Source organism: Pleurodeles waltl, chromosome 5, assembly GCF_031143425.1.
Source record: "Pleurodeles waltl isolate 20211129_DDA chromosome 5, aPleWal1.hap1.20221129, whole genome shotgun sequence".
Lineage (NCBI taxonomy): Eukaryota > Metazoa > Chordata > Amphibia > Caudata > Salamandridae > Pleurodeles > Pleurodeles waltl.
In genome coordinates, this window is record NC_090444.1 from 1488544639 (window position 1) to 1488571662 (window position 27024).

Consider the following 27024-nt stretch of genomic DNA (forward strand, 5'->3'; position numbering starts at 1 on the left):
CTATTTTGGCACCACATGTAATTTCCAGAGAGGAATGGTGTTGGTTCAGTGCCCCCACAGTGCCTCCTGCTGGTGTGGAGAAGTACTGCTCAAATGTTTCCGGATCCAGTTCGATGCCTGGGGAAGCATTCAAAAGGTGATGAATATACAGTTTGATTCTCTACCAGAAAGAGTGTTACCAAAGGGAAGTGACCTGTTCTTCAGCATTATACATCTTTACAGTATGCCTTAAAATGCACAAGTACAGTTGTTTGTTTGACACAGTTTATCAATCCCGGTTTGCTCAGTTGATAATACTCTAACAAGCCAGGCTTAATTGTATGGAATCCATATACCCGTATTCTGACAGAGTTTAGCTACTTTGGCATTTATGTCTGAGACCACCATAACACATTGACATTCAACCATTTGCTTTATGATTAGAGTAGGCCCTGCTGCTTATAGTTTTTTTGCAATACTTTTCATGGTCTGTACTATGACATGCCAGTGGAAGCATGTAGTGTTAGGTAATGGGACCTGGTATAAGAGGGGACTTGCATCACATGTTCATAACATATCTTTCAAATTTCTTTCTACGCAATTTAATCATTTACAGCCAAACATGCCCCGGACTAATAGGAGGTTGGCAAAAGAATCATTTTCTTTCTCTTCACCAGTTACTGATGTGGATCATCATGAGAATTCACTTTTTCAGAATCCAGTTCCAAATTAATAAAATTGGCAAAAGCAATCGCATAGTGGTTCGCTGACTACTACATACCTGTCAAACTCTTGAAAAAAAATGTGGGTAAATCCAGGCACTAAAGAGAGCCTTTGGGTGAAAGGGGAAGAACACAAACAAAATGGGTGAAACCTGCTAAGTGTTAGTTTTTTGACAGGTATGTTGCTACAAGATACAAGGTGCCCAGTTGCTCCTCCCATCAAGTTTGTTACAGCTCGTGCCTTCTCAGCTTGAGTTCTAAATCCAGGAATTTGCAGGTAGCCCTAGCTATTGAAATTATCTGATCAGCTGCCACACAGAGTCCTCTAAAAACAGCAACTAATTACGGTTCATTTAATACGATAAATCCCAACTACTGAGATAACTTCCTCTTTCACCGTATGATTTATAGTCTCACATCCAGTCCAAATTGGTTCTTGTAATTACACCATCTCATCTGATTGGCAGCCAATCAGAATAGTTAGATACGTTCTGCAGTGTCTTGGATCATGTAGCAGAAGGCTGCGGAAAAGTGGTGGCTTCTGGCATTGTATATGATGTTTTATTTTAGTCCGTAAGAGTAACAAAATTCTTCCTCTCTGTGTGTGAATTTTTATTTTGAAAAGCAGATTCTGCCCCTTCCACTTTTCTGCAGATATTTTTTCACCCTCCTGTACTGGTAATCTTACCAAATTCACAATGTATTATGGAATGAATCTGTAAGCTCGCCCAAACAAACCCCTTAGATTGCTTAAGGTTTTCCAAATTAGACCCACGTGCGGACTCTGCCCTGCAGGGCCGTAGCTTCAGGGTGTGTGTGTGGGGTGTCACACACCCTGACAAATGTATCTTGTGATAAATAGTTGGGTGAAGGCAGTGCTTTAAATGAACCGCTACCGTCCGGTACTGAGTACCGTCACTTTTTTATTTTGAAAGGGAGGGAACCTGCTCTTCTCAAGAAAAACGTAATACTTTTAATTGGAGAAAACGGGCACTTCTCAGAAACAAGCATGTACTCTAATGCGCCCATTACTTACCGGTAATGTCATTACTCCTAGTCCTACTCCCTCGCCTTCCTTTCCGTTCCCTTCTGCCCTCCCGGTATGGGACGCCTGAGTTGCTGTTTTGGGCTTGTTTCTGTACAGGAGGTGTTGGGGGCGGGGATACTTTTTAAAGGGAAAGGCAGGGGTCTAGTGTAGGCAAGGAGCTTCATTGGTGTGGAAAGGAAGGCGACGGAGGGATGGGAGGTAATATAGAGTACCTCCACATCTGTTTTTCCATTTCAAGCACTGGAATGGCTTTTAGTTGGGTATGGTGAGGTGTCATGTCGGATTTCACCAGGAATTTTACATACAAACAAAAACGCACACATACCCTCCCTGAATCTGTTTGGAAATACTTCCAAAATGTTGGTTATTTCACAAAATAATGTGCTCTCTCTAGCACCCTCTACCAATCTGCATTCCTCTCCCTTTCCGCTGCTCCAAAGTCCCTCTTGAGCGCCAACTCGTTGCTGTATTAGTTCAACATTATGGCCCAGCGTGATTGTTGGGAAATTTTAATTCACACCCTCCCAATCGTACAGGCCAATCTACACCACTGCTGACCTGCTTTTGTTTTAATAGTTCTTTCTTTCTTTTTTCTCTTCCCCAAGAATCGAGAAAGACTCCTAGCCGACCCGACAGCCGAGCAGGTAGCAAGACCGGCAGCCGTAGAAGCAGCGATGCATCGGACTTTGACATTTCAGAAATTCAGTCTGTGTGTTCGGATGTGACAGACGCCGCACGCGACACCACTAGGCCGTCTCCCCGAGCAGGATCTCGGCCCTCATCAGGCAGGCCTTCCAAAATCCCCACGCCTCAACGGAGGGCGCCGGCTAGCAAGCTGAGTGCGACCTCCAAAAGATAGTGTCATGAACTCGAGCTCTCTTCCTGTGCATTAAATATTTAAGTTTTTAAGATGTAAAATATTATGTAGAAATTATTGTGAAATATTGCGAGAGGTGGATTTTTAATTATGGAGAAGGCCTTATTTGTGTATTTGTCCTGTTATTTTATGTGTATAAATTGTGTCTGATGTTTCTTGTTTTGCCATATTTCATTCGGAGAGAATGAAGAATATTGTAAGTTAAACACTAACAGGTTTACACAGCAATTTGCATAAGGTATGCTAAAACAGTTTCTGGATGTATACTTAATCATCATCCTACATCAACTACAGTAGGCTCAGCACTAGGTCTGTACTGAATGTCTGCAGGTGACTCTGCATTTCTTAGTAGCTATTAAATCGCAAAGTCGCAAGTGCGCATTTTGAACTTAATAATAACAATAAGAGCTTGAACAGGTATTTTTTAAATTAATATGGTTAGAGAACGTACGAACGTCACTTTAAAGCACTTGTAAGCAACAGGATACTGATGACACTGTCCTAAAATATCTTGCAGCATTGTCTGTGCCATTAACTTATCCGAGGCCAGAGTTATCCTGGCTACTAGAACTATTGTACTGTACAAAAACAAATATTAAGTGCATTCATGTAAATGTGAGGTTTTCTTTGCTTGAGTGGGCGGTAGCACTGTATGAAATTATTTTGTATTAAAGCAATTTTGCTCGCAGAGAGATATGAAATAAACGATGTCCCTGAATTGCATGGGTGGTAACTGACTCCCAAGTTTTGACGCTAGAATACAACAATTCAGTATTGAGGAATACCAAAGTCTGGGCCACTGGTATTTAAAAAAAACTGTTCATCTACCTGGTCTGTTTTCAATGTCTACCTTTGGTTTGGAAAAGTCAATAAGGTGTTGGATACAGGGATGGACTGGCAACACATGAAAATCTGTTCCAACCAGCCCCCTTCACTAAGCCTGACACTGTCTAGTAAGTTTGATGACAGGAGAACACTGAAGCCAATCAGTGAATTTCACAGCACAGTTTTCTAACATATTTGCTACAAAGCTGCAGATTCTACAGGTGTTTCTAAAGTGGAAGCACTTATTTATTCTAATACTTTAGAGTTCATCACTGTCCCAAGACTGTAATGTCTTCACAGCAGTGAGGGTGCCTATGAGAACATTATGGGGGTGATTCCTACCCTGGCGGTCCGAGACCGCCAGGGTAGGGGACGGAGGATGCACAGCCAACAGGCTGGCGGTGCATCCATGGGCATTCTGACCGCGGCAGTACAGCCGCGGTCAGAAACGGAAAACCGGCGTTGTCCCGCCGGTTTTCCGCTGCCCTAGGGAATCCTCCATGGCGGTGCTGCTTGCTGCGCCGCCATGGGGATTCTGTCCCACTTACCGCCAGCCTGGTTCTGGCGGTTTTGACCGCCAGAACCTGGCTGGCGGTAACGGGTGTCTTGGGGCCCTGGGGGCCCCTGCAGTGCCCATGCCACTGCAGGGGCCCCCTAACAGGGCCCCACAAAGATTTTCAGTGTCTGCCAAGCAGACAATGAAAATCGCGACGGGTGCAACTGCACCCGTCGCACCCTTTCCACTCCGCCGGCTCCATTCGGAGCCGGCATCCTCGTGGAAGGGGGTTTCCCGCTGGGCGGGCGGGCGGCCTTCTGGCGGTCGCCCGCCCAGCGGGAAACTCAGAATCACCGCGGCGGTCTTTTGACCGCGCAGCGGTGTTCTGGCGGGGGTACTTTGGCAGGTGGCCTCCGCCGCCCGCCAAAGTTAGAATCACCCCCTATATGTCTGAAATATTGTACCTTAGTCACCCTGGATGTAGAAAATTGAATTGCCTATTTGTATGCATGTGTACTTACAGTTGAAAAACAAAAGAGCTGTGTACCAGGGAGGGAATCTGGTAAAGAAGGTTCTCTTCATCTGGCGTCCATGTGGGGCTAGAGTAAATGCTGTTATTTCCAGTTGAAATGTTCCTTGAAAAGGTGAGTTTTAGTTGTTCCTGAAATGAAGAGAGGGTAAGGCGCTTGTGTATCTGTTCCATGATGGAATGCCAGATTCTCAGAACCTTGAGGTAGATGTTTTTTTCTAGTTCACTTCTGATCTTCTTGCTCTTGCTGATCCTATATCTGGGAGTGTCAATCCTAGAAATAGTATTTTGCACACAAGAAACATTTATTTTATCAGGCTGAGCGGGAGGTGTGTTGGAACCAGTTGCTCTGAAGATGATGCTGTCGATCTTGATGATGATGCAGAATTGCTAGTCTAGTTCTTGAAACGTAGGTATGACCTGTTTGTACATTCTCACTTCTTAATCAACTATGCAATGTAGTTCCAGATACCACTGGTTCGTACTGGACTGGTATACTTTTAGTGAAACCAGGTCGGTGACAACATTGATTTCACATAAAATTAGATTCCAATGTGCAGCGAGATACCCAGAAAGACCCCACATCTGTGTTACATCTTATATAGGAGCGGTCCTGTATTTGTGGGCCAGACTGCAAAACCTTTATAGAGACAATGACCGTGTTTTTCTACCGGTAGCAGATATCCAGTGAGTAAGTCACACTGCCATTTTAGCAGTGAGATTGCACACACATACACATGCACCCACACCCTTAGAATACATATGTTCCAGACAGAATCACTCGCAGAACAAAACTGGATGTATTCACATTTGATATTTCTTGCTTAACAACCCCAGTTTAGAATGTGAAATACTGCCATGTCTCTGGCTTTCTTGTTCATTTCATATTCACTTGTGCTATTCATGACAGGGTAGGTGTGTCGTTTTATTAGTGCAAATCTAGCTACAAAGCAACAGCGTGTGGTTTGTTGTAAAGAGTACATTACCATAGTGGGCAGGGGTGGGGTGGCATGGGGAAGGGGTACAATGCCATATAGCTCCCTTATTAAGTTTTTGTGGCAGCCATATGCTTGGACGTCAATTCACCACAATGCCAGGGGTAGCAGAAGTGACATCACGCGCCCTTTGACTTTCACTCACAGACATATGCTTCCTCATACACACAGATTCACACATACGCACACACACACACACACACACACTCTCTCTCACATAAACACACTCTCACCCTTAAGTACGCACACAACGTACACTTAGAAGCATTTTTACTTACCTCGGCCGCCATGGAAGGACGTGTTCATGTTTTTATTACACTAATGGTGAATAATATAATATGTAATACATTATTCACTATTAGTGTAATGAAAAAAAATGATAGAAAACAAAGAGAGCAGAATCCAACTGGCATCCATGACGACAAGCTGCCACTGTGTTCTTGGTACTCATTGTGCCACCTCTGAAGCAAGGAGTCGCAAAGGAAGTGCCAGGGGTTGCAAGGGTCAAGCCAGGGGTTGCCACTGCGACCCCTAAATCACGTCGGTGGTCATATGGTTTGAATCAAGCTCTAGGTTGTTATTAAGACTGCCTATTTCACCGTGACAAATGCTCTGGGTGCCTGACATAATTTCGTGAGTTTCCATATCAGCCTGTCCTAGGACAAGAATACTTGCAGTCCCTCATTGCTGAATTGTCTAATTCCGCCAAATGATTCTTAAGCTTTCTTAGGGGTAGGTATCTCTCATTTCTTTTTCCATCATATCTGCCCCCTCCATGGATGTCTGTGATACCATCCCGTCCTTTAGCAACACATTTGATTCTCTAATGGCCCATGTGGCCTCCTCTGGTCTACTTGTTTAGCAGCCCCTTCCTCCTCCTCCTTTAATCTCCTTGTGTACTAGCTCTCTCTGTAAGCGTGAGGCAGACATTAGTAGCATCCCTTTATCCTTCAATCATTTCTATCCTGAGACAGTTGTCATGCTAAAGTTATTAACAAAGGCCTACCTGCACATACACCTATAATCACCAACCTGTTGAAATTCCACTATCCAGCGGATTCACCTCTTAGGGCTTTAATATGATATCATCACACCTATCCTAAAGAAACCCATTGCTGGCAATCTAGTTCATTGTAGACCCATCTTGGGCCTTCCTTTAGCAGTTAAGGCAATTGAAACAGTCTTACCCTGTCCTCTATCGGACCTTGTGGAGTATAATGGCCATCTCAGCGATATCCAGTGTAGCTTTAAATTGCATAGTGACACAGGCATCACCTTATTACACATTGAAACAAGAGCTCTTACATGCCTATGACCAAGGCCACCTCTGCACATTGATCATACATGATCTCTTTGCCACTTTTAATACCACTGACCACTCAGGTGCTGATGAATTAGACTGTCTACATCAGCAGCCATTACCTGTGTTGTGTTGGCATATTTTTTCTCCTTCCTGCATAACTGCACTCCTGAAGTAAAATGGAATCCATTCCTCTCCAGGTTTTCCTGACATCGCAAGTGGTGCTCCCCAAGGATTAGCCTTATTGCATATGTAGCTGAATATTTACATGACCCCTCTGGCAGTTCTTCTTTTCTCATGGATATTTGGATATCAGAAGAAAGCAGATGGCACAGTTCTATCTAAAAATGGAAGACGACCACAATGTATCTCAGTGTCTTCTCATCATCTTACTATATGCAGTATACAAAATGGCATTCCACAACCTACGTCTGCTGAAAGGGGCCCTACCACTAGTTCATTATTCCCAAAGAATCACTATTATCTTAGCTGTGATAATGCTTGACCACTGCAATAGTCTTTTCAGTGATCTCCTCCTCACTTTCTCTTATAAAACTCATAAGAGGTAGACATGTCTCCTCCTTTGTTTTCTGACTGTAGGGAAACATGCTTGTTATGTATGGTGCTTGAAGAGATTTACTAGCATGACTGACTGGATTCAAATCCAGTAATTCTGATAGAGACCTCTAGCTGAATATTTCTCACCTTTTGAATATTGCCCAAGCATCACACTGGATATGGAAGTTTTTGAGCTGCACATTTGCCCTCCAGTAGGTGGTGCCATGCAGCTCCTCACTGATGCCATTCCACTCCTCCTCCAGCAATATGGTCCATGCCAGCTCCAGGTACTTTTACACCCATGCTGACTCCATCAATACTGAAAGATGATGCCTCAATCATCTTCTCTGATGCCAAGTCAGCACCAGTTCATGCTCAGCCACTGTAGAGGCCCTTGTTCCTCTGCTAGATCTGCCTCCACCAAGAAGAATGCACACCCTGCATTACCTGTTCAGTAGGGATTTGGACAATGATTACATTGCAGGTGATATGACTTGCCAAACTTTTCACAATGAGAATTGCTATGACGACCTGCAGAAGGCTAGTGACCTTGATTCCCCTCCCTGAGTAAGGGCTTCTCTCATCCCGTCATCTTGTCACTATGGATAGTGTTTTCTACGGTGTGGTAGTGCGTTTGGCACCAGAAGGCCTTGACCTCCAACTTCCCAACTTTGAAGTGAAGACCACAGTTTATGTAGAAGTCCTTCAACGAAAGCAAACATCCACAGAGCCCTTCTTGCCTTTTAATGAGGCACTTATGGATACCTTTTTGGGGGCCTGGGTCGGACCTTTATCCCCGCATTTCAGTCTCAGCAACCCTATCCTGAAAGCTTGGTGGTACAGGTGTCTGCAAGTAAGACTAACACCAACACATTTCATACTACTTCCCCGATCAGGAGTCAGAATGGGTGAAAACATTCAGAAAAAGTGTTTTCTCATTCACCAGCTTGGTACTTCAGTCGATGAATGCCAGCTGCCTGCTGAGGCACTATTCCAATACCCTTAGGGGATCAGTCGTTTAAGTCTTCAAAGGGATCCCCGAAGATCTTCAACCTGCCATTACCCAGGCCATATAGGGAAGTTGTGATGCAACCCAGTTCACAATTCATTGTGACTTGGACACCATCGATTCCATCGAGCTGGTCATTGATACCAGTGTAGCCATTCACTACACTGGCCCACCATTTTTTAAGCTGATATTCAGTCATCACTGTTGGACATGGCATTCGACAGGACGCGTCTGTTTATGGATAAGGCAGAATCCACTCTTGGACAGTTTATGGAGAACAGGGCAATAGCACACTTGCTGGGCTTGTTTGCCTTACCTCGCCAACTGCATCAGCCCTACCACTACTTCTGTGGCTTCAACTGAGGTACTGCCAGCCAATCCAAACTTCAGAATGCACCCAGAAATGTCACTGTCGAGGCCGTGGTGCCCACCATCCCCACGGTCAAGTTTGATGGGCCACCATTACTCTACCCCTCCTGCAGCCCTGCCTGCCAAACCCCTTTAGCATGGTCTTAGAGGAGCACAGCCACCCAGTGGGAGGCAGGATCCAATGTTTCATGTTGGGTTGGCAGGCCATATTATCAGGCCTGTGGATCCCGCAAATTGTTTTGAAGGGTTATGCCCCACTCTTCCTTTCTATGCCACTGTACCTTCCACTGTTCCATAGCGTCTGAGGGAGGACCACCTGTTTGTTTTGCAGCTGGAAGTTAAGACCTTTTGGCGATAGAGGCTATTGAGAGGGTGCCTGCGGAAGAAGTAGGATATGGTAGTTATTCCCCCTTCTTTCTGGCACACAAGAAGGATGAATGTCTTTGTCCTATTTTAGACCCATGCCTCCTCAGCACCTTCCACCAGAAGGAGAAGTTGAAAATGGTCACTCTGGCCCAGGTCTTGTCATCCCTGGATACTGATGATGACATTGGACATGCAGGACACCTATTTCCATATACACATACTGCAGATCCATCAGTGCTACTCGTACATTGTAGAACAGAAGTATTTTCAGTTTGCTGTGCTCCCCTTTGGTCTTACCTGTGCACTTGGATGTTCATGAAATCGATGGCTGTGGTGGCCGCACACATTCTGAGGTTAGGGGTGCCAGTCTTCCCCTACCTTGACGACTGTTTTTGAAGGCTGATTTACCCCCATCAGTCATCAACTACCACCAGACTATGAGGATCTTCATCTCATCTTTGGGGTTCACTATCAACATGCCAGAGTCACACCTGACTCCTTCTAAAATGCTCCCCTTCATCTGAGCCATTCTGGACGTGGTTTGTTTTTGTGCCTTTCCCCTAGGAAAGAGAGTCTAGGATATTTACGCTATAATCCCAATCTTTCAGCCTCAGTCCGGGATTTCAGCGAGGATATGAGGCAGATAGGATTGATGGCCTCCTGCATCTTGCTGGCCAATCACACTAAATGGCATATGCAGGCTCTGCAGTGGGATCTGAAGTCTCAATGGGCCCAACAACAAGGGGACCTCTCTGACCACATTCACATGTTGGAGGAGATTGCAAAAGATCTGTAGTGGTGGTTACTGAATGGCAATTGGGTCAGCAGCAGACCCCTTGCCCTTCCCCACCCAGAGTTGACAGTGGCGACGATGCATCACTTCCGGTTTGGGGTAACCATCTGAGAGAGGTGGAGAGCAGAGAGGTCTGACCTCCAAAGGAGTATCAACTTCATATCAAATTTCTGGAGCTGAGGGCTACGCTTGTTATGCCACTGTCCAGCAACTCCTTATCTGAGCACCCTTTTCTAAAGGTAAGTCCTTTAGATAATGAAAAGTGGCAGGTTGTCCTGCCTCACTTACTGTAAATTACGTACAAATATGTAGGGGCTTGTAAGAAATTAGGCCTTTGGTTGGCAGTCAGCTTACCCCCTGTCCAAGCAGGGACCCTCACTCTAGTCAGGGCAAAGGAGAAACTCACCCGGTTAACACACCCGGTTAACACACAGTAATGCAATAAAAACACTACAAAATGACTCCAGGTTAGAAGAATAGCCAATATTTATCTGAGCAAAACATCACCAAAACGACAAAAATCCAACATACACAGGCAAAGTTATGAAATTTCAAAGATTAACCTTCAATATAGCGCTTCAAAACAAGCCAATGGCACCGGTCACAGAGTCACATGGACCCCCAGGTACAGTACCTTGTGAAAATGAGGAAACAAGCCAGTGCACGGAGTCGGGGATTGCGGCGTTGCTGGTTCCGAGGTGGCATCGGTTCCGGTGCTGCAGAGCAAACGAGCGGAGGCATCAAGAAGAGGTGTTGGGTCCTTGCTGTGGAGCGGTGATGGTGAGGCGGCATTAGTGCGAAGCGTTGGATCCATGTGACTTCCAGGGAGTTGCACACCTCAGCGAGGCTGCAGCAGTGTCGGGCCTGCGGGGTTGTCGCACTCCAGTGAGGACCACGGCTTTGATTCCATACAGCGTCATGGGATTCTGTAGCAGCATCTGTCCGGAGTCATCCGAAGTCAGTTTCCTTGGATCTTCTTGATTTTCCACCAGCTTCTCCTTTCTAGGGCCCAGGGACTGGATTAGGCACCACTAGTCAGAGCAGAAGTCTCAGCAGAGAGTCCATGTGCTGGCAGAGGAAGTCTTTGATGGCCCTGAGACTTCAGAACAGGGGGGAAGCTCAGTCCAAGCCCTTGGAGATACTTCTCAAGCAGGAATATACCAGTAAGTCCAGGCCCAGTCTTTGTGCCTTTCACAGGCAGAAGCAGCAACTGCAAGATAGCACAGCACAGTCACGGCAGGGGCAGCACTTAGCCTCAGCTCGTCTCCTCTTTGTTCCAGAAGCAAATCTTAAAGAAATCTAAAGTCTGTGGTTTTGGGTCCACTACTTATACCCGTTTCTGCCTTTGAAGTTGCTTAACTTCAAAGAAAAGTCCCTGTTGTTTACAGGATCCTGCCTTGCCTAGGCCAGGCCCCAGACACACACACAGCGGTTGGATACTGCATTTTGTGAGGGCAGGCACAGCCCATTCAGGGCTCCTCCCTCCTTCCTCCACTCTAGCTCAGATGGCTCATCAGGATATGCAGGCTGCACCCCAGCTCCCTTTGTTCCACTGTCTAGAGGAGATTCACAAACAGCCAACTGTCTGATCCAGACAGGCAGAGTCACAGAATGTTGGAAGCAAGATCAATCAATCAATCAATCAATCAAAGCATTTGTAAAGCGCACTACTCACCTGTGAGGGTCTCAAGGCGCTGAGGGGGGGGGCTGCTGCTGCTTGAACAACCAAGTCGAACTGTGCCTCCTCAAGGTAAGTAGGTCCTGTGTCTGTCGCAGGTGGGTGGGGAGAGTGTTCCAAGTCTTGGCGGTGAGGTGGGAGAAGGATCTGGATGCGTGGGACGGTGATGAGGGCAAAGTCAGCGGAGCGAAGCGAAGCTGACAGGTCGGGTGTAGAAGGAGAGCCGTCTGTTGAGGTATTCTGGTCCGGTGTTGTGCAGTGCCTTGTGAGCGTGGTTGAGGAGTTTGAACGTGATGATCTTGGTCTCTCCGGTGGGCTGTGATGTGGCTGTGGCAGGGGATGTGCAGGATGAGGTGTGGGGAGGCGTTCTGTATGCATTCCAGTCTTTTCTGGAGGTTGGCTGTGGTTCCTGCGTAGAGGGCATTGCTGTAGTCCAGTCTGCTGCTTACGAGGGCTTGGGTGACCTTCCTTCTGGTTCCAGTGGGGATCCATTTGTAGATCTTCCGAAGCATATGGGGGTGTTGAAGCAGGAGGAGGAATCGGCGTTGACTTGCTGGGTCATTGATAGTGGAGAGTCCAGGATGAATCCCAGGTTGCATGCATAGTTGGTGCGTGTCTGTGCGGTTCCCAGTGTGGCAAGCCACCAGGAGTCATCCCAGTTGGAGAAGGTGAGCCGAGGATGAGGGCCTCAAGAGAATGCCTACTTTCTAAAAGTGACATTTTCAAACTAACAATCTAAAAACTAACTTCACTTAAATTTTGAGTTCAGTGACCCTAAACTCCATATTTCTATCTGCTCTCAAAGGGAAACTGCACTTTAAGAATAATTAAAGGCAGCCCCCATGTTAACCTACAAGAGAGATAGGCCTTGAAATAATGAAAACCAAATTTGGCAGTATTTCATTGTTAGGACATTTAAAATACATCAGTACATGTCCCACCTAAACTTACACTGCACTCTGCCCATGGGGCTACCTAGGGTCTACCTTAGGTGTGCCTTACATGTATAAAAAGGGAAGGTTTGGGCCTGGAAAGTGAGTACACATGCCAGGTCGAATTGGCAGTTTAAAACTGAACACACAGACACTGCAGTGGCAGGTCTCAGCCATGTTTAGAGGGCTACTCATGTGGGGGCACAATCAGTGCTGCAGGCCCACTAGTAGCATTTTATTTACAGGCCCTAGGCACCTCTAATGCACTTTACTAGGGACTTACCAGTAAAGCAAATATGCCAATTATGGAAATGCCAATTACACATACAATTTCACACATGGAGCACTTGCATTTTACCACTGGTCAGCAGTGGTAAAGTGCACAGAGTAACAAAAACAGCAAAAACAGAGTCCAGCATGCAGCAACAACCTGGAAAGCAGAGGCAAAATTTTAGGGGAGACCACACCAAGGATGCCAGGTCTAACAGGGCTGTAGCAATTGCTGTTATCTACCTCACTGCTTTCTCTTTTCATTTGATTGTCTTCCTGAGATATAAACTCAAAGGCTCTAAGTTTCTCCACCAACAATTCCTACAACATGTTAGTCCACCTTTAAAGGTGAAGAGTGAGAAGGAAGAAGCCTTTAGTTGGGGTTAACAGACATGAACTATACTTGCACAGAAGTAGAATAGCTGCATTTATTGTCAAAATAATCACACAATTACAAAATTATTTAACAAGTATGGAAAATCATTTAGCACAAATTTAACATGATTTGTAGCATAGGTCAGTGCACCCAATGTAAATGAAAATGTCTGGCTGTGACAAATTAGCTGCCATCCTGATCTGTGGTGTAAACCCACCTCATACCATGTATTACCCCACTTCCTTTAATAATTTTGAATTAAGATTAACAATATCAGTGGCAAAAGTCATGTAGTGCTAGACATTTTCTTGAATCCTAGCGCTAAAATCCCACATGTATGTTATGTGTGTAGCCTGCATGGCATATGCATAATGTGTGAGTCAACCAAGCAAAGCAGGTCTATCTGATCAATTTTGGAAACCCCTGGCCTGGCCTTTTGCACAAGATTTAGACAAAGTTGTTTTCCCAGGCAGTGTTAGTGTAGTGCTGTCATTTGTACAGCTGGAGGGCAGAGACCTGGTCAGTGAAGTGAGGAGCAGAAAGACAAGTTTCCTTTAGAAATTCAATCAGGACTTTTAACTGAGCAAGGGTTGCTGATTAGGCTTCTTGGAAACCTGTAATTTGGGGAATGGTAGGTGTGAAAGGTGGAACTGCAGACTAGGGGCTCTTAAAGTGAGGCCCAGCCTTTTGTCTTTCCCTGATCAGTCTCTTAGTTTGGCTGATGAGAGCCAGGTGCAGAAAGCTCACACCTCTTTACGCCTCTGTTGTGGATGGTCTAGGCTGGAGATAACCCTGCTAAGAAAAACATCACTGTAAGCGAAGACTGTGTCTGGAGTGTGGACCGGAGAGGATGTCTAAAGGAGAGCCATTCCAAACTGGTTCTGAAAGTGCAGATAGTGGATACACATCTCCTGTCTACTGTTATTGTATAAATATGGGACCCCACTTGTGAGTCCAGTTCAAATTCTTCATGACCAAGGAAAGGAGTGCTCTGCACAGTACTCAGGGGGCTGTGATGCAACTACAGCTGTTGGGTGCCTGACAACTAGCCTTTCATTGATGAGGGGGACATCATTTCAGTATACCCCCTGCTAGAAAAGCTGTATATCAGACCTGAAGTGCCTAGAATCCAGGCTGCCTCCTTAGAGAGAGAAGGAGAATCAGCAGGAGGCACTCCTGCAGGAGGAGTGACTGTCCAGGAACAGCAAGGTGCAACATGACATCGTAGCTGATGGGGCTTCGGGAAGTGGCAGACCACAGACAATGAGCTGTGTACTCTGGTGATGGTGAGTTCCAGTCTCCAACAGTATTTCCTGGTGGGAACTGGTAACAAAATGACCTGAAGATTGCCAAAGCTAAGTTAAGGCTGTGATCCAAATCCAGCATGGCCTGCACTAAGCCATAGTGCCAAGAAGAGGCACAAACAGAACTAAACCGCATTGCCCAGAACTTAGGCGTAGAATTCTTACTCGGAGGCGGCTGCACTCCCAGTCAGAGATTGGCCTGTGCATGGTCACAGTGCCATCCGGAGCTCAGCCAGTGTCTGGTCACAGTTTCAAGAGAAGATCAGCATGTGTGGGGCTGCATCAGTCCCAAATCTCCTGTTCTCTGTGTGATTCAGTGTTCTCTGGGGATCACTGCTTTTGCTTTTGCCCATGAGACATTGGAGACGTACATCAGAAGCATTATTCAGGGAACATCTGCACGCTGGTGCCCACAGTCTACAAAGAACCACAATGGAGCTGTCTGTCTTCACACTTTCTATCCAGCAATAGGAAGGAAAAGGCACAAGGAGATGAACCCATGCACTTTCTAAGTGGGAACATCCCCAAAATAGAGAGGGCCCCACTAAATCTATCACCCCAAGGGGACAGGGCACCGTGACACAGTGATAAAGACAATTAACCTCTGGGGGGAACACAAAAACTGTCCACCACTCAACCCACTACACAAACATACATACGCACCAATGATCAGTCTTGATAAAGGAATATCTAATCAACACACTACACAAACATACATGCCCACCAATGATCAGTCTTGATTAATATCTAAAAATAAATAAATAAATAATCCCATTTAGAATGCACAAATAAGACAACTATTAAAAAGACCAGTGCTAAAAACAACCAATTAACACCACATAAAATGGGAGATAAAATACAAGACAAACTCCCTAGTCTATCATCTTATGCTGTCCAAAATTCGGAATATACTGGCTAATTGATTTGTACATCCAATTTCCAAATCTATTTTAGGCAGTTCCAGTTGGTACAGCAATCAAGCATGCATCAACTGGTTTGGGTGGTCTTTTAAAATCCTTCTTCAGGACAATTCGATATCCTCCCATCACATTCCTTTCATGTCGGTATACGACTAAAGAATAAACAAAAAATATATTTACATAAATACCCAAATTTGCTACACTACCGAAGGTTCTGGAATCCTCTTTAAACATAAAAATCCCTTAATAAATCCACCCAATATTATACAAACAATATACCAAAGTGCTTCCCTCATGGTGATGGAAAGTGACTGCCTTCGAGGGGAGTTAAGTTTACTTGAGCACAGTGATGGCAGCATACTATGTAGTGATCAGTAGGTTCTTTCTAACCTGTATCACTGGAGTGAGACCTGCCTCACTTTTAAAGTTCCTCTGCTGTGTGTTTAACTCACCATTGGTCTACATCGGTTTGGTGTGAAGTGCTGGGCAGCGCAGCACAGAGGTGGTGTATCTGAGCTGGGTGTATTTGTGCCTTGGAAGAGTACAAATCAGGGATAGTGCAGTGCTGGCCAGTGCGTGCAGGTTAAGTGCATGTGCTGGGTGTATGCGTACATGTTAATGGTACATTACATAAAGAATATAGGGCCAGATGTAGGTATATCCTGAATTGCGACTCGCAAATTGCGAGTCAGAGCGTTTTGCAATTTCTGAGTCACAATTCAGGATGCAGGATGGTGTCCCTGACACCATCTGTGACTCGCAAGGGGGTCGCAAAGGCCCACCTCATTAACATTAATGAGGTGGGTTTCAATTTGCGACCCCCTGCGACTCGCAGCACTCACAGGGATGGTGGCCTGCTGGAGACAGCAGACCACCGTGTCTGTGACTGCTTTTAAATAAAGCAGGGTTTTTTTTGTAATGCAGCCCGTTTTCCTTAAAGGGAAACGAGATGCATTACAAAATCAAAAAACTAAACGTTTCAGTTTCATTTTTTCAGAGCAGGCAGTGGTCCGTAGGACCACTGCCTGCTCTGAAAAATTGTTTTCCAGGCCATTCACAAAGGGGAAGGGGTCCCGTGGGGACCCCTTCACTTTTGCAAATGGGTTACCACCAGTGTGACACTTGTGGTAACTGCGATTGCTTTGCGACCATTGTCACAAAGCAATGCAGCATCACGCTGCGACTCGCAAATAGGAAGGGGATCACCCCTTCCTATTTGCGACTCGCAGACCCATTTTGTGAGTCGGTAGCCAGGTTATTGACTCGCAAAACGGGAATAGGGCATCGCAATGTGGGTTTTGCATGTCGCAAACAGCGATATTCGCTGTTTGTGACCTGAAAAAACGTTGCTACATCTGGCCCATAGTGCTGTGCAGTGCTTGCAGGTTAAATGCATGTGCTGGTTGTATGTTTACCTGTGAGTGGTACAATACATAAAGGGTGCAGTGTGTGCATGGTAAATACAAGTGCTGGATGTATGTGTGCCTATGAGTGGAACAGTACATATAAGATACAGTGCTGGGCCGGTGTGTGCATGTTAAATGCATGGGCTGGATGCACTTGTGCCTATGAGTGATGTAGTACATGAAGGAAACAGTACTGTGCAGTCTGTGTGTGTTGTACTCATGCATTGGGTGTATGCGAATCGTACAATTCATGGAGGGCCCTGGGTGCATTTTGGGAGACCCATGCCTCCATGATGAAACACGGAGAGGAGGTAGAGAGATTTGTGCATTGCTGCATTCCTATAAGCTGAGTGGGGTACACACTGGGAAGAGGAAAAGCAGGCTTCCCCTATCACTTCAGAGGGCCTTTGAGTCAGTGAGAGGTCACAAGGAAGAGGCCTGGGTACATCTCACAAAGGGGGTGGGGCTGGTTAGAGATTCATAAAGAGTAGGGCTGGTGGCTCTGGATTAACTTTGTGATGCACATATCACTGTGACTGACATCTGGGTATGGACCCTAATCAGTTCCATGGCCTGTGGGGGACTGTCAGCTTTGGAGACACTCTTGCTGTGACAGACTGCTTTTCAAGCGAAAGAAGGAGCAGAGGAGTGGACACTTCAAAAAAAGCAGAAGATAAAATTCAGAGAGACAGACCTTAAATCAAATTTGATGTCTGGGAATGGACAATTAGAGGGAGAGTTTGAAACCCTCAGATTTGGCATCTGCAAAGGAGCCAGTTGGGTTGGGTGAGGAAGGGAAGCTCTTCAAGACGTTCGCCTGTGACAGGACTGGGGGACAAGGCCTGCTAATCTCCCTGCTGGGTGAGGGGACATCATCTAGGGAATCCAAGGCCACCTGCCCTGGAACCTGAAACACCAATGCCTACCTGCTTGCTAAAACCTGTGTGCCATGTGAGAAAGAGCTGAGTGTTGGCCGAAGTGAGGTCCAGGGGGAGCGTTATCAGGTGTCTTTCCTGTCAAGCTTGAGATAATGCTGCTGCAACAATTGGGCCATTTCCCATGTACAGGACAGTTCATGGCCCTTGTATGCCAGGAGAGGGCTGCAAATCAGGCCAGAGCCCAGCATAGTAGCAAGGTAGCGACCCCATATGCCAGAAGGGGTTACCGTGCGAAAGACCACTGTATGGTAAGGGTCTGAAGCCTTGTGTGGTAGTGTGGTTGCAACCCCGTGTGCCAGGAGGACCCACTGTGGGGAAGGCTGCCATTCAGTAAGAGCCAAAACCTTGTGCAGGATTATGGCCGCGACCCCATATGCTGAACTGGCCACTGTGGAGAACTTCAACATGCTGATCAGGCCGAAGCCTGTGGACAGTAAGTTACGGTAGCCCTTTATGTCGTAGGGAGTCACTGGGACCGCCAAGGACTGGGACTTTTTCTTCTCCCGCACCTTCATCAAGACCCAGGACAGAAGAGGAGGTATTTAGCGCAAGTGGTAAATACCTTACTTTGGGTATTGTTTTTTACTGTTTGTAGTAAATACTACAACTGTTCTGCCTAACTTGTAATAAGGGCTTATGTATAAAGCTACACATGTGAAGTATTCTTGTAGGCTTGTTAATAGCACGTTGTAGTACTTCTAAATGTACTACAAAATTCAGTTTATGAATGGGCCCCACTGTCCATGGTCTCAACTCAAGGAGAACAGATCATGGTAGTGAAGTAGGGGAAGAGTTTAGTGAGGGGCCTGGCCCTGGTGGGAAATTGGGGTGTGGGCCAAGAGGTACAAAGGGCACCATAAAGGAATGTGCAAGACCTCGAGTTCGAGATCTGGCTAGGATACATGCCAAGCAGGTACTGGGCTTTGATACAGCCGGGTAGGATAAGGGGACCAACAAGTCATGCTCAGGTACACTGAAAGTAGTGCTGGTTGTGTGCTCAATGCAACAGCAGACCACGGTTAGTGGGTATCAAGACATTTTGCATGATGGGCCTGAAGGGCAAAGGTTGGAGCAGACACATAATTGCTATAGGGAGGGATAGTTGTCACCACGCAGTCACTATACACTTCACATCTGCTTCTATGTGGATTATGAACAGTCATGTCTTGTGTCTTGTGAGTGGTCGAGTCTCCATCTCGGTTCTCTGTGTCTCTGGAATCTCTGGGGGGAAGGCAAGGTCAGCAACATGGCGAGAAAGCAGTATGGCATCTCGGCTAGTCGGTGCTTAATTTGTGCTTGGTGTTTCCGGTGCGGAGCACCACCACTTATTTTTCAGGGCCAGTGTTTATTATCCTGCCTCAAGCGTTTACAATGAACAAAAGACACATATGGGTAAGACGGAGGAAGAGAAAAACACGAAAAAGCGTCACCAAGGGAGAAAGCTGCAAGAGTGAGCTGAAGGGGCACGGAGCGGCTGTAAATGGATTAAAGAGGCTCGAGATGGCTTCAGGATTACGCTGCCTCATTATTACCAGCACGCACATTTAATTGCAGCAGCCACATGTTTAAGAGGAGGGCTTTGAGCACCGACACGTTTTTATTTACAAATTAAGCACTGCAGCTAGTCCTATCCTAGAAGAAATGGACAGCATTCAGTTCTATGTTGATTAAAAGCACTGCAACACGATTGAAGCCGTAGACCCTTTAATTGTTGTACTGGGATTCCAGCTTACATTCATAATATTTTGCACTTGTGAAGCAGTCAACTGCCAATCAGTTCAAATGCATTCCAATACTTCAAAAATCCAACTCGTCAGGCTGAGAAACTGTTCCATCCTCGGAGAATGCCAGGTAGAGCAATATCACCCTGCTCCACAGAATTCATTCTATTTTTGACGTGGTAAGTAACACCACGGGTGGCTCAAATGGGAAACTCATGTAGATAAGGCCCACGATGACGGAAGCAAAAGTATGGGATGGGATGATCAGTTGTTTCTCTGTGAGCTCATCGTCTAGCCAGTATTCTGCTTTTTTTTTTAACAAAAAAGCTGTCATCCGTACTTGTTCTGATGTTTGAGCTCCTCACTGAAAACTCAACTCTTCTGAGACGTGTTTCTTTTTCAAATGTTTTTTGTTAAATTTTAGAGTGAATTGACCAACACGATTTTGTACAGAACATTTTGTGATGGATTATGTAGTTCATCACACGTTAATTACTCTCTAAGAACATACTGGAATAGCGTTTACATTTGGCATCTGCATTTATCGCGTCCTAGTATTAAATGATAAGAAAAAGAACGGAAAGTTAGAAGAAGGCACAGCAGTAGTGCTGGTATTGGGAAAGGCCGTTTAGAGAGTCAAGGGTCTAGATTGAAGTTAAAGAAGTCAGAATTGATGTGGTATTGCTATTAAGTTGGGGAGAGAAGTGATAGTTTACGAATATTGTTGTTTACAGTGGTTTAAGTGATTGCAGGAAAGAGTCCATCTAATCATGTTCTTCATATATTTCCTGGTTATAAATGTGTTTAGAGTGGTTTCTGTTTTTCTCCTGAATTGGACCCATGCCCACCATTACTTAAGTAATACAATTTGAAGTTTTTCATTCTGAAAGAACAAATCTTAGCCCCATCGTATGTTTGTTGCTGAATACTGTATCAGGTTTTTATTTAACATGTTGATACAGGTGTCATATACTTCATTAGTTACAGGCACATTCAAACTTTATCATACTGTCTACTTTAGGATTACACAATTTAGTGAAACCTATGACTTATTCCCCTTCACCGTCCCCAATTTACTTTTTAACTTGTAGTGTAAGTTTAGGTTAAACGTTACTTTCTTGTATTGTATAAGCTTCTTTTTTGGGAGATGTGTCTTTTATTTATATCTTCTTAGTTTTGGTCGGTCCGTCTACTGATATTAATACATTTACTAATACCCTGCACCTAATATTCTCTCCCGTCCTGCATAGTCCTCTATTCCTATTCTTTTCGTGTGGCCCTATTGGCCTGAGCATAGCGACTTTCTACTTTTACTGTAATGTGTTTGCTTTTAGTTTTGTTGTGTCTTCTTTGCTAGAGTTGTAGTAGCAGTGCCTCCTATTGCCCAAAGTCTTCCATGAGCTTGTCAACATTTCAATTTTTTTAAATTACAATTTTTTTTCCAAATCTTTTTCTTTAAGATTTTAAGAGAACCAAATGCATAAAGTATGAATAAGAACTGTCACTTCACATTTTTGCATAATATTAGTGCGAGCCTCTCTTCGTTTCAGCCCCATCCCTTACTTCAAACAAATTATCAACCTGTTGATTGTGTCCCATAGAACTCAGCCTCTGAGATGCCATTGTATCAGAGGCGCCACAGATATTGACTCTGTAAGTGTTCCACACCCCAGATTTTGACCCACTTCTGTGGACATCTGCATCCTTTATATACCATCTTCTCTGCTATCATACACCAGTCCATGTCCTTTTTCGACTCAGCCAATTATGGTACACTCTCTGCCTCCCAGAATTTAACAATGTTATGATTGGCAATGGACAGGCCCTGTATTACCCACACCCGGGACCCACGTGAGAGATCCAAGGCCCCCCATATAGTCAAAAGACACCACTCTGCCGTTGGCACAAGGGACAACTCTAATACCCCATTCAGACATTCCACCACCATTTCCCAAAAGACCTGGATTCCTGGGTAGTCCCAAATCACATGATGAAAGGTGCCTACCTGGTTACACTGCATCTATAACTAGTCATCATGACCCTCCCCATGTATAGTGTTGTTGGTGAGTAGAAGGTATGATGCAATATTTTTAATTGTACAAGTCAGAATTTGGACTTCATGGCTACCTCTCTAGGGAGGCCATAGCCCCTACCCATTTGTCGTTCTCCAGTCCCCCTAGGTCGTGTGCTCACTTGTCCCGGAGGTGTCCTAGGGTATCGGGTGAGTTGTAAATACTTTTTTTATATGTTAGGGAGGTGGCTTTGCGTGGTGGCATGTATTTGTCTAGTAGATGGACTTCTAATGGTTTAGAATCTGGGAGCTGGAAGTCCTTGGGTAATGCAGTAGTCAGTGCATGGTGGATTTGCAACAATCAGTATAGTTCTGTGGGATCCAATTGATATTCCTGTTACAGCTCTGTAAATGGCAGAACTTCTCCCTGGCTTCATAGATCTCCCAGCCATCTCAGAAATCTGGTGGCCTTATGCCAAAGCTGTACACCCGTACAACCATGGCTGTTCATTCCTGGATGAATGGTCGGTCTATAGAGGGCTCTCAGGTAGTCTCCTGGTTGCAGGCTCAATTGGTCCATATGATAGGCCGGGTCATCTGGAGGCCCAAGAGCCCAGTCGATGGTGGTCAGCTGTGCCACCTAATAATTTTTCTGGGTATCGGGCAATTCCACTCCCCCATCATACCAACCCCTATGGAGTTTTGATTGTGCTATCCGTGTAGGGCCCCCATTCCACAGCACTGTTGCACCTTGCTGTCGCTGGCCTTAAAGTAGGTGGCAGAGACAGGGTAGGGTGTGTTTTGCAAAACATACAGGAACCAGGGCAAGGATATCATTTTCAATAATGCAGCTCTGCCCAAAAGCGTTAAAGGGAGTGCCCAACAGTGATAGACATCCTGTTTTAACCTATCAAGGGGGAGCTGTAAATCTGTATCATAGAAGAGTGTCTGTTTCCCTGTGATATAGATCCCCAAATAGCAGAAACCCTCAGTAACTAATTCTGCCAGGCAGTCTTGTGGCAACCGAGGTGGTCAGCCATTTAGGACATAGATCTCAGTCTTTCTCCAGTTGATGGTATAGCTGGGGTAGCTCTTGTGAATATGGAATATTTGCATGAATCTGTTCAGTGTTACCCTTGGTCAGCATTCAGTTGCTCCCCAGTGCACAGCTCCACCTGTTAGCTTTTGCCCCTTGTGCTGCTCCAGGTCACACGTTCAAGGCCCTCCTCCACCTGCAGGCTCCCACCTGTGCCTCATTCCTGGTGGTCCAGTGGTGAGTTCCGTCTCTGCTCTTACTCTTTGCTCTGTTTCTCTTGCCCTACTCTTTCGTCTTTTTGTATTTCCCTTTCCATTTTTTCATTTTCCATTATTCTGCCGCTTTCCTCGCTCCTCTCCCCGTCCCACCCCGTGGCTATTCCGTCTCTGTGGTCCCGCCTCTCTCTCAGTGCTGCTTCCCACCTCTCATCTGACCAGTCCCTCCCACCTTCCTACCCTTCTTAATGGCGTCCTTCGCATGGCCATGCAGCAGGTGTGCTGCTGGTGTGCTGAAGGTGTGCCAAAGACAAACCCATCTGCCCCTGTCTGTGTCTGGATTGCGCCCGGTGCCACGGACTCTGTTCCCCGCACCTCTCACTACTACGACACCAGCACCGTCCACGCCCTGAACACCAGATGATCTACTGGCCTCCACCTTGCGTCACCAAAGGACACACAAGGCCCGTTCACCTGCTGCAACTGCGCCTTCTCCTGTCTCTGCACACTGACCCACCAAGCACACAACCACCTTGCACTGGACCCAGCCATCTCAGCTGCATCCTACTCAACACCCACTACCTCATCAAACATGCGATGGAAATCTGGGACCTGCTCAACCCAATCTCTCCAGATGTGTCCATCTTCAAAGAAACATGGATGACCCCCACCTCAGTCCTGGACATTGCCATTTCCTACAACATCATCCACAGGGACCGCATCAACCGAAGGGGAGGATGCATCACTATCTTTCACAGAAACACCCTCCACCTCCCTACTAGCTCTGATGACCTCTCTCATGACAGATCCAGATAAACCTCCTCACCAACCTCTGCGGCACCCTCGTCTACAGACCCCCTGGACCCTGTCCTCCCTTGAGCGAATCCATAGCTGACTTTATCGCACACCACGCCCTCACCACAATTGACTACATTCTCCTCCACAACCTCAATTTCTGCCTGGAAAACCTCAACGACCCCAACACATCATCCCTACTAAAAAACCTCGCCTTTCTGGGTCTCAAAAAACTGTTCACTTCCCCAACCGACTCAGAAGGACACATGCTCGACCCTGTCTTCTCCGCTAGCAGCAGCATCTCCATCACCCACAACTCAGAACTGCACTGTATCGACCACCTCTGTGTCCACTTCTTCTTCACCAAACCCACCGAACACCACCGCATCCACCTCCACCCACGCAGAAGCTAGAACAAGGTCTCTGAAACCGCCCTTCGTCAAACACCACCGCTGGCCACAACTGGCACCAACTCATCAGCATGCAATCTCCGACTAAAGCAACACACTGGCCACGTCAGGAAACCCTCCACAAAGAACCCTCAAGAAAGCCAGCTGCTTCTTCCCCACCCTCCAAGAGTCCATGCGCACCTGCAGATGATTTGAGAGAAGATGGAGGAACAGCAAGACCCTGTCTACCACGCAGCCTTCAAAACCATCGTCACCACACACCACCACCACATCAGAACCACAAGGAAAACAACCATTCAGGAACACGTCAACGCAAACGCACACAACAGCAAAGAACTCTTCACCATGATCAGAGGACTCACCAAACCAAGCATGGACTCCACAGACATCCCCCTGCCAAGACCTGTGCGACAACCTTGCCACCTTCTTCCACAGCAAGATCTATGACAGCTTCGCAACCCAAGACCCACCCACCCCATCCGCAACCACTGCACCCAAAGGATCCAGTCCACAGACAGCCCTGCTGAAGCGGACCACCCTCACCACTGATGACACCCTAAAGATCATGAAAAACATCCACTACAGAGCCCCTTCGGACCCATGTCCCCACCACATGTTCAACCGAGCTGGTGCCACCATCACCCCCCAACAATGCTGCATCAACAACTCCGCCACCTTCAGACTGGAAACACACAGAAATCAATCCGCTGCTGAAAACACCCTCTGCGGACCCAACGGACATCAAAACTACAGACCCATCTCACTGCTTCCCTTCTCTGCCAAAGTCATTGAGAAGGCTATCAATGCCCAACTCACCAAATTCATCGAAACCAACCACACCCTGGACCCCTCCCAATCAGGCTTCAGAAGCAACCACAGCACAGAGACCGCACTCCTGGCAGCAACGGATGACATCCGCACTCTCCTCAACTGAGGCGAAACCACAGCCCTCATCCTCCTGGACCTCTCAGCCACCTTCGACATTGACTCCGCCCACACCTGCTGCACTAGACTCCACGGTGCCGGCATCCTCAACAAAGTGGATCCGCTCCTTTCTCACCAGCCAAACTCAAAGAGTCAGGCTCCCACCATTCTCCTAAAAAACAACAGAGATCCGCTGCAGAGTTCCTCAGGGCTCCTTTCAGAACTGCACCCTTTTGAACATCTACATGTCCCGCTTGCAAACATCGTCAGAAACCATGGACTCAACGTTGTCTCCTATACCAACGATACCCAACTGATCCTCTCCCTCACCTTCAAGCCTACAACCACCAAAAGCAATTTTCATAACAGAATGAAGGCAGTCGCCGCCTGGATGAAGGACAGCTGCCTGAAACTCAGCTTCAACAAAACCGAGGTCCTCATCCAAGGTTCCATCCCCTCCATCTGGGAAGACACCCTCAGCGCTTGGAACACAACCACTGACCACACACGCAACCTCAGCATCCTTCTCGACTCCTCACTCTTAATGAACCACCAAATCAACTCCATCTCATCCTTCTGTTTCCACACGCTTCGCCTGCCCAGAAAGATTTTCAAATGGATCCCCACTGAGTCCAGGAGAACAGTCACCCCGGTGCTCGTCAGCAGCAAGTTAGACTACTGCAATGCATTCTATGCCGGTACCACCAAAAACTCCAGAAGAAACTGCAGAGAATCCAGAACGCCTCAGCCAGACTCATCCTGGGCATCAATAGCCGCAGTCACATCACCGCTCACCTGTGAGACCTTCACTGACTCCCAATCAACAAAAGAATCACCTTCAAGCTTCTCATGTACGCCTACAAGGCCCTCCACAACATTGGACCCACATACCTCAACCACCGCCTGTCCTTCTACACGTCCACCAGACACCTCCACTCAGCCCGACCGGCCCTCACCACAACCCCAAGGATCTACAAGAACTCAGCTGGAGGAGATTCTTCTCTTACCTCGCTGCTCAGACCTGGAATGCTCTTTCACTACACCTCAGGCCATCACCCTCTCTGTCTCAATTCAAGAAGGCCCTCAAGACCTGGCTCTTTGACTGAACTGCAACTGCCCTCCCTTCAGCACCTTGAGACCCTCCTGGATGACTAGCCGTGCACTACAAGAACATGATTGATTGATTGAGTTCTGTGTCTGAGATATACAGTAAAATATCATCTGCATAGGGGGAGATTTTATCCTCCCATTGCTCTGTGCAGCAGACTCCCTAGATCGAAGGGTCCTGTCTTATCCAGGCCTCCAGGGCGTCCAGTGTTAGAGCAAATAGTAGAGACAGGGGGCAACCCTGCCTCATGTCACGTTGGAAGTGGAAGATCTGTGACAGGCCACCATTCACCCTCATGCATGCCAGTGGTTCAGTGTATAGGAGCTGTACCCACTTAATAAACCCCAGGCCTAAGCCCAGTTTAAGCAAAACCTCAAATATATAGGACCACTTGATAGAATCAAAGGCCATACGGGCATCTAGGGAGAATACTTCTGCCTCTTCTCGTATTTGCTGGGCCCTACTTAGGACATTCTGCAAGCGCCTAAAATTCAAAGTGGTACTGCAGTGGGGCAGGAAGACCAATTGGTCTTGATGACCAGGGTTGAGATAACTTTCAAGAGGTGGGTGGGCAAGACTTTAGTGAGTATTTTAGCCTCAACGTTAAGAAGGGAGATAGGATGCACAATCATCTGGTGGTTTCCCGGTATTAGGTATGACTACGATTATTGCCAATCTTTCTTCTCATGCACAAGAAAAAAGGGGAGTACCCTATCACCCCGACCTGCTTAGGGTACTAACTAAACGTAATCACAATAAATAATAGCAGGCAGGGACAGATCTATTCATTGTGTGTTAGTCATCATATACATATATATATATATTTTTTCGGTATAATTAACTCGCTTCATAATATAAAATTCAGACTCTGTTTCCGTACATATTTGAAGAAAGATAGAGAAGCAATGCAGTGTAATTGCTTGTTTTTAATATTTAATATATATGTTACTTTTTGTAGAAGTGCCAGTGCCCTACGACTGTCCTGAGGAGGCCACGAGTTATGAGGCCGAAACGCGTCGACACTAGTCTAATGGGACCAAGGGTTGATAATTAATAAATTGAGAGATTAAATAATGAGAAGCACTACATAATACCATAAAAAATTGTTAGGTGT

At 46.3% G+C, this 27024-nt stretch overlaps 1 protein-coding gene across 9 annotated transcripts in view; it reads left to right on the forward strand.

Annotated features, from left to right (window-relative positions):
- DST (dystonin) overlaps positions 1-2757 on the forward strand; it is a 1789835-nt gene extending 1787078 nt beyond the window's left edge. For all 9 annotated transcript variants that reach the window (XM_069235771.1, XM_069235778.1, XM_069235775.1 and 6 more), the window contains one exon: positions 2355-2757. In XM_069235771.1, the coding sequence (XP_069091872.1) occupies positions 2355-2608 (254 nt within the window). In that variant the 3' untranslated portion in view covers positions 2609-2757. The remainder of the gene's footprint in view (positions 1-2354) is intronic.
- Positions 2758-27024: the final 24267 nt, after the last annotated feature.